At 42.8% G+C, this 7,954-nt stretch overlaps 1 protein-coding gene across 1 annotated transcript in view; it reads left to right on the forward strand.

The window, feature by feature from the left end:
- The window catches only part of TMEM266 (transmembrane protein 266), a 23,376-nt gene extending 18,868 nt beyond the window's left edge, over positions 1-4,508 (forward strand). Inside the window, exons 9-10 of the mRNA XM_018568092.1 lie at positions 2,402-2,464; positions 3,983-4,508. Coding sequence (XP_018423594.1) covers positions 2,402-2,464; positions 3,983-4,506 — 587 coding nt within the window. The 3' untranslated portion in view covers positions 4,507-4,508. The remainder of the gene's footprint in view (positions 1-2,401; positions 2,465-3,982) is intronic.
- Positions 4,509-7,954: the final 3,446 nt, after the last annotated feature.

A 7,954-nucleotide genomic window follows, 5' to 3' on the forward strand; every position in this document is an offset into this window, starting at 1 on the left:
ATCTTACATATATACAAAAAATGATAACCTGAAAAGGATAATAGTCTTTGGTGTTATTATGGACGGGTTGGACTGTATGTAGCTTTGTGTGGTCATGTGTCGGGGAGTGTGAATTATAGATGAAAACAATGAAGAGATTGAAGAGCAGATAGCTGTGCCGCCGCCGTGCATGCTTCTTAGTGTCTAACAGCCCACAGCTACACTCATGCTCATTCTAAACTCTCACATTAGCTCACAGCCCTCCCCTGACTGCAGGCAATTCAGCCTCGACATGGCCAAAAAAGCTTTTAAAACCCAGCCCAGACCAGGAGAGCAGACTTGTTCCGTCTCATTGTCAACTTTGATTGTCTTCAGGATGCAGAGAAGGTAGAGTCGGCGGTTTGGGTCATAGAAAGTGGAGAAATATTTGAACGGAAAACATCTGTTTGTTTCACCTGTAAACCGCAGAGTGCTGTAGAGAGCCATCGGTGGCTCCCAGAGGAATGTGGGATATATGGCTCGCTGGGAAGCGAGAACATTCCTGAAACACAGCAGCATTTACAGCTGATAAACCACAAGCACAGAGGGTAACACTCTGTTACCAGTACCCAGCTCTGCAAACATCCAAGCACTTAAATCTGCTAAACCACAGGCAGAGCTGATAATGCTTTTTACCAACATGAAATTCCTGACTCGCAGTAATGATTTCTTACTATTCTCAGCTGCTCAGTTCAGGGAAGATTTAAGGGGTTCTCTGCCTGAGATGCGATTTTCCTTAGAAGGTACACAGGGAATACTTATTCAAGAGTATCTCTGGTCAAAAACAAACAATAAATCTGTATTTCTATATTGAATATCCATATTGATCTAGAGGTTTGGAAATGTACTCATTTAAGATGCCCATAGGATGTACTTCCTCAATGCACTGACACAATTTCACAGCCCTGTGAATATGAACTTCCTTGTGTCTGAACTACAACTCAACGTCTGAACAATGTAACATCATCATTGCTTGCTGCATATGTAGTCTTTAGAAATCGGGATTGCATCACATCAAGCAGCAGGGAAAGAGATGCAAAGCACACTGGGAATCCAGGAAGTGGATGAAAGTGATGAGCAGACAGAAGCCAGCACTCACTACATAAAGGGATTCTTTGATTGCATTATCAAAAACAACTCTAGTATGTCTTCATCAGAGATCTTAATCAGGGATCCTCTCAAATGATCTCTGAACACACTGTTCGCCGTACACTGCATTGTATGGGATATGGAAGCCGAAGGCCTGTTCGAACACCTTTGCTGTCTGCAGTTAACAAGATAAAACGTCGTCAATTCACACAGGAACACAAGGATTGGACAGTCGAGCATTGGAAAAAAAGTCATGTGGTCCAATGAATCACGTTTCCTGTTGCATCATGCAGATGGCAGAGTGAGAATTTGGCGGGAACAGCATGAAAGCATGCACCCCACATGCATGAGTACAACCCTTCAAGCTGGTGGGGGCGGTGTTATGGTTTGGGGCATGTTTTCCTGGCATGATTTGGGCCCTTTAATTTGTGTGGAACAACGTCTGAATAGCACAACATACCAAAGTATCGTTGCTGATCAAGTTCATCCTATCATGTTGATGGCGTATCCCAATGGAGATGGCTTCTTCCAACAAGACAATGCGCCATGCCACGGTGCTCGTATTGTGCAGGAGTGGTTTCAAGAACATGAGGGAGACTTTACCTTGCTTAGGTGGCCCCCACAATCACCAGATCTCAATCCAATTGAGCATTTGTGGGACGAAGTTCAAAGAGCCATCAGGCAGCTGGTTCCACAACCATCAAATCTCACAGAACTGGACAGTGCTATTCAGCAGGCATGGTGTCAGATTCCTTGCATCACCTCGTGGAGTTAATGCCAAGAAGAATCGCCGCAGTATTGAAGGCAAAAGGTGGCCCAACGAAGTACTGATGGGTGGTCATAATAATCTGGCCACTCAGTGTATATCTCCCATCCAGGACCCAGCCTTGCCGTCCTCCACACATGTCTAATGTCAGTCAGCCTCCAGTGGAGGGGAGGGAGGCACTAATGTTTCTAGAGGGTTCCATCTCCAAGACATTGTTTGTGGTGGCACAGTTGTCCCCATCATTCTCCACTAGAGGACCAAGGTAGAAAATCCAGCTTACTTTTATATAGAAACCACTTAAACCCAAATACAAACCTTATATCAGCAAAGCTTTATTCCATTCAGCTATTATTAATATAATAATATATATGATTTTGCATCTCAAAGAGTGTGCATCTTCTCTGGTATGATGTGGCCTAATCTACTAATCCAGGTTTTGTTTCTGAATAGCACAGATTTACTTGTAGCTGATATGTTAAACTAGTTTTGTCATTGGCTAACATAGTCCTTTTGTATTTTATTTTACAGAGGTAATTACAAAGGATGACATGAACAATTATATAACACAGTATTATAATGAGCCCAGCAGTGGTAAGTGTACAGACTGTATGTGACTGTATTGCCTTCTTCTGTTTGCCACTACTATGCTAATCATGGCATCATTTAAGGATTTTCCAAGTTACGGACATATGGATTAATATTACAGGGCTGCTTGATAGTGCACCAAGATTACACACATGCAACGTTCTGGGGTAAATCAAGGGCAGCAGCATTTTCATGTCTATCCAAAAATACAATTTTTTAAGGGAAACCTATTGTGCAATAAATACAAGTGTCCACCCTTCCAAAAACAAATGCCTTGTTATCTTAATACTCCTTTGGACTTAATACCTCCAGATTTGCTAACCTGGAAGAGATATGCACATCAGTAAAGCCAGTATTACCTAAGACCTCCATTTCACATGGATACTTTCTGGTAATCTAGAATGTATCGGTAAGACGGACAGCATTTTCAGATCAGCCAGAAGATCATGATAGCTTCAATATTGCTTTCATGACAAGGCCGTCACATTAGACAGGAAGGGCAAATAATGGCCAGTGGTGACAGGCTTTTGTTTGCATCAGACAGATTTTGCACTCCATACAAGTCTATAGTAATGCAAAATCTACTTGAAGCAGGCTAGGAGGAGGACAACTGTAGGTCAAATGCACCTGTCGGTGAGTTCTCAATTATCTCAGAAGTGTCTTGAACTGATGCCATCGACACAAGCCCAAAGCCTATTGACACGTAACTTTAGAAACCCCTGAAATCAGCATTTGCCTTGGATCCATTTCCACCCAGAAGATCCTGTGCCAGTTGCATACCCGCTATCTGTTCAGAAGGTATCCCATTGGTACAAGAGATTGTATCAGGGTTAGGTATGACATTTGGGTCTTTGTTTTTTGCTGTACAATTGCTTCCAGGATGTGGCTGAAAACTGTTCATGGGTGCTGAAGCTATTTCCAGCTTGAGGATAATGCAGGTGTAGAAATACAGTAAACTCTCCGTTAACCGGTATTCAACTAACTGGAACTCTCATCTAACTGGCAATTAAAAAAAAATCCTGTATTGTGCACTCACTGTATGAAGCATGACGATCTTCTGCAACCTTGTAGGAGAGCGGACTCTGCAGCAAGGGAGAATGAAGAGGATCAGGGTAAAAAAGTGTGATTTTTGTTCGTACTGTACAGATGCAGTACTGTATTACCCTGTGGCAAGCCAACACTGTGATCGAGCGCTGCATGCATGCGCCCCCTGGTGGTCACTCCTAGTACTGCATGCTCAGGTTGGCAATCTATGACGTTAGGTTAAGTGTGTCCATTTGTCTTCATTTGCTTTGATTACTGCAATTCAATATTAATATGGTCAATACAGAGTTTGTTATGGAATGGTATAGTATGGGGTTTGGCATTGGTTAGACCTATTTTTAATAGTAACTCTCAAGCAACCAGAAACTACATTTATCTGGAATCTACCAATCCCCATGGATGCCGGGTAACGGGGAGTTTACTGTAGCAGGACTTATTTAAGGTGTATCTTTGAATGTTTCATATTGTGTTAACCTGCAGAAAGCGGAGTTCCTGGGACATGTATCATCACTACAGCGGCTATTGATGTTCACCACCACCCCAACATATCGTCTGACCTCTACTCGGCAGATGTCCCATTTAGCCAGGAGCAGACAAGCCGCTCCGGCAGCATAACATCAGTGAGTGTGTCCAGATCTCCGGAAAGCTCGGAAACACTAGCACAGAGTATCAGCAGCCAGGTCTTTTGTTCGTCCACAGACTGCAGTACTAGGGAGGAGTCCACAGACTACTGTCCCCTGGCCAATACTATCCGACACACGGCGAATAATGAAGAACTCTTGTCATCGTTTTCTGACGATGCTTCCTTCATTCAGAAGGGGCTGGATCCAGCTAACGTACGTCGAAATAATCCAGCAGGTTTACATACAACTAGTCCTAGACGAGGCATAAACATATACAACAGAGTAAATCAGGGAGGATTTGGAATGTTTCATGATAGGTCAGTGATTCCACTTAATCTTCCTCTACTAGAAAGCAAAAAGATAGACACCGAGTTCAAATGAAGCAAGGCCTTAGATTCATGGCTCCTCCGTGAAATAACACTGCAGTAGATTCTCAGCTAACAGACAGTTTTGACTGCTTCATGCAACGTGACCAGATTTCTGGCGTTCTTCAGAGGTTTATTGGCATCTGCTCCAGATATTGCTCCAAATTCTGTGTCCCTGTGACCTTGATTTGGAACAGAACCCATCCTCAGAAGCCACTGTTCATTATTCTCAGGAGATGCATCAATTCCAAAATAACACTTCTATGCCGGACCTCACAACCGAGTTTACAGAACTGATCCATTAACCGCATGCTTTTCTGTACAACCGACTTTGAAGAAGCAGTACCCAGGGCATAGCCTTCATACAGATGTTTGATCAACTGGAACGTCTGTATTATTGCAATATTATGGCTTTCATAGATTTCCTTTACCCAAACCTACAGATTTTCTACAAATGCTGCAATATTTTTGAATGCAAAATGACATTTTGGCAGTACTTGAAAATGCAAATAATAAAATGATCAATATAAGAACAAATATTGGTGTTTTTTTTTGTATTGTCTTCAGACTCATTTGTTGTTGGGCTCATGTACACGGCCATATAAATATACTCATCAATGCTGGCTTTCTGCCGGAAGCTGGTAAAAAAATAAAATAATATGCGTACATAGTTCAGAGCAGGGGTAGCAAACCTCCAGCCCTCCAGCTGTGGTGGAACTATAGATCCCATGAGGCATTGCAAGATTCTCACAGCCGCCGACATGACTCCCGAAGAGAGATGCATCACGGGATTTGTAGTTTCACCACAGCTGGAGGGCCGGAGGTTTGCTACCCCTGGTTTAGAGGCTTATGTGCATAAACGAATTGTATTGGCGAGAATATTCATTTTATTCTAGCCACTAGAATGCATTTAAGTGCATACAGGTGCCTTTTCTTGCGTATGCACATCATTTATACCAGTAAGGTTCTCTGTGCGTGAAAGTCTGGGGCATTTTATTTTTATGCCACTGAACGTGGCTCTGAAATACAAATCTAAACCCCACAATGTGTATGAGCACATTGGCTAAAATAGAGCTGTGTTCAGAGACATAAAACAACAAATATCTGTAACGCTGTATTTATTTCACCCCGTGTGCATGAGGCCTTTCAGTTATTTTCCTAAAAACATTCAATGTACTAAATGATTGTGTTTTAAGTGTATATGCAACAGCAAGGTTAAGATATTTGCATTATCTGCTGTCAGAGATGTACTGGGAGATGCCCGCTTCATAGGTTCCTTCCTAATGTAGTTGGAGGATTTCCAGTATTCTTGCAAGATCAAAACACAGGACTGAAAAGATTTGGTGCTTTGGCACATGTGGTTCCTCCCATTAGGGTCTCCTCTTCCTCTGTAGAGGAAGGTGCAAAACCTCCTTTTATTTATTACAGGTATTTGTATAGTGTCAACAATTTACCCAGTGCACATTCACATCAGTCCCTGCCCTCAAGGAGCTTATAATCTAAGTTCCCCATGTCGCATGCATACGTACGAGGGCTAATTTAGACAGGAGCCAATGAACCTTCCAGCATGTCTTTGGAGTGTGAGAGGAAACAAGAGTACCTGAAGGAAACCCATGCAAGCACAGAGAACATGCAAACTCCTTGCATATGCTGCCCCACTCGAGATATTTCTATGTCTTTGATGTCAAACGTTTGCTTTTTTTGTGTCTCAATTACCTTGGCTAGAAGGGTTTCCAAGTTGTGCGTTTTGTCTTGCAGAGAACCCTATTTGGTTCCTTTTTATAAGGGAAAGGTTGTTTAAGACTGCAAAAGTTTTTTTTTTTTTACCCAAGCCAATGTTGGCCTTTTTATGCTAATGAAGGCATTGCTTTTACCTTCTCCCTGTCCAGCTCCTATAGTTTCATCCTAAGGAAATTTCTCTTCATTGTTTGGATGCTGTGCGGGCTATTAGAGTTTGTCAGCCACAGCTTCCTAGAGACATTCAAATTCTTTATTTGTCCTATGAGAGGTTGCTCAGCTTCTAGATTCATCATTATTTCTGTGGATTTGTCAGATTATCATTCAAGCGCATGGTTTGTGGGGTAAGGCATTTCCTTTTCCTGTTTCTACTAGGGCAATTAGTACTTCTTGGACTTTTCAAAATCAGGCTTCTGTTGTTCAAATTCGCAAGGCCACAGCTTGGTCCTCTGTTCATTCTTTTGCTAAGTTTTATATTGTCTATGTTTCTGCCTCTTCCGATGCTAGTTTTGGTAGAAAAGCCCTTCAGGCAGCTGTTAAAGTATATTTTTACAGTTGGGCTGCAAAACATTTTTGTGTTTGGGCTGGTTCTGCTAGCTATTGTGGTACCCGCCCCTCTGTTTTGATTATCCCTACGTCTCAGAAATCCTCAGCGCTGTGTCCCTCAATCGACGATAGAGAAAATAGGATTTTATTCTTACCTTAAATCCTTTTCCTCGGAGGCCATTGAGTGACACAGCTCCCTCCCCTTATTTCCTGTCATACTACTTGCTACAACTGGCAGCTGTGAGGGGTTCTGTCCTTTTAACCTCTTGCCGTCCGCCCGTATTAAAAAAAACGGACGGCACTGCTGCATCTGCGGGTTGCCGTCTCCAGACGGCAATTTTTTTAGCTTTTAACAGTTTTACCTATTGTCCAATTCTGGAAGCAGCAGCATAACCCTACATCTCATAATTCATCAGAGCTGTGTCCCTCAATGGACTGAGAAAGGGATTTTACGGTAAAAGCAAAATGGCAGGTTTTTAAAACGTTAAACAAAAATAAAACCTAGATAAATCACTTCAGAATTTTCTCCACCTTTTAAATGTGACCTATAAATCTGTCCAATTCAGTTCAAAACAATCTGAAATCTTTAAAGGGCGGAAAAATGGAAAAACGTACAATGACTTGGTTGCATAAATATGCAGACCCTTAAACTAATACTTTGCATACCTCCGAAAAACAGACCTACAGACAGGACATGGCAACATACAAAGTAACATTACATTTGGATTTAACTAGTTTCATTCATCTGCAGATTAACCCTTTCGCTGCCAAGGATGTACGTCGTACGGAGCTACAAAAGTGCTTCCAGCTGGCCAGCTCAGTACGACGTACGGACCTGGCATTTACAGTTCTACTATAAGCTGATGGTCGCTTTAGCGACCATCAGCTTATAGTAGAACTGTTCAGCAGACTGTCCCCTTTAAATTAATAGCTGTCATCAGTGACTCACAAGCCGCCGCCGGCATCTGGAGTCTCTCATCCCTCCCTGGAGCCATTTTACTATTAGTTTCTGAATGGGGAGGAGCCTCTGTAGTGAGTGCTAGTCCCCCAGGGAGGGATGAGAGACTCCATGGATCCCCACTGCTTGTAGGGTCTGTGGCAGCGGGGATCCGTAAAAAAATCACCGGTGGGGGGGTCCCGGGAACGAGCGGCGGCTGGCCGCAATTCAGGATGGCCGAGCG

The sequence above is a fragment of the Nanorana parkeri genome, unplaced genomic scaffold (genome assembly GCF_000935625.1).
Source record: "Nanorana parkeri isolate BGI_ZX_2015 unplaced genomic scaffold, ASM93562v1 scaffold1136, whole genome shotgun sequence".
NCBI classification, from domain to species: Eukaryota; Metazoa; Chordata; class Amphibia; order Anura; family Dicroglossidae; genus Nanorana; species Nanorana parkeri.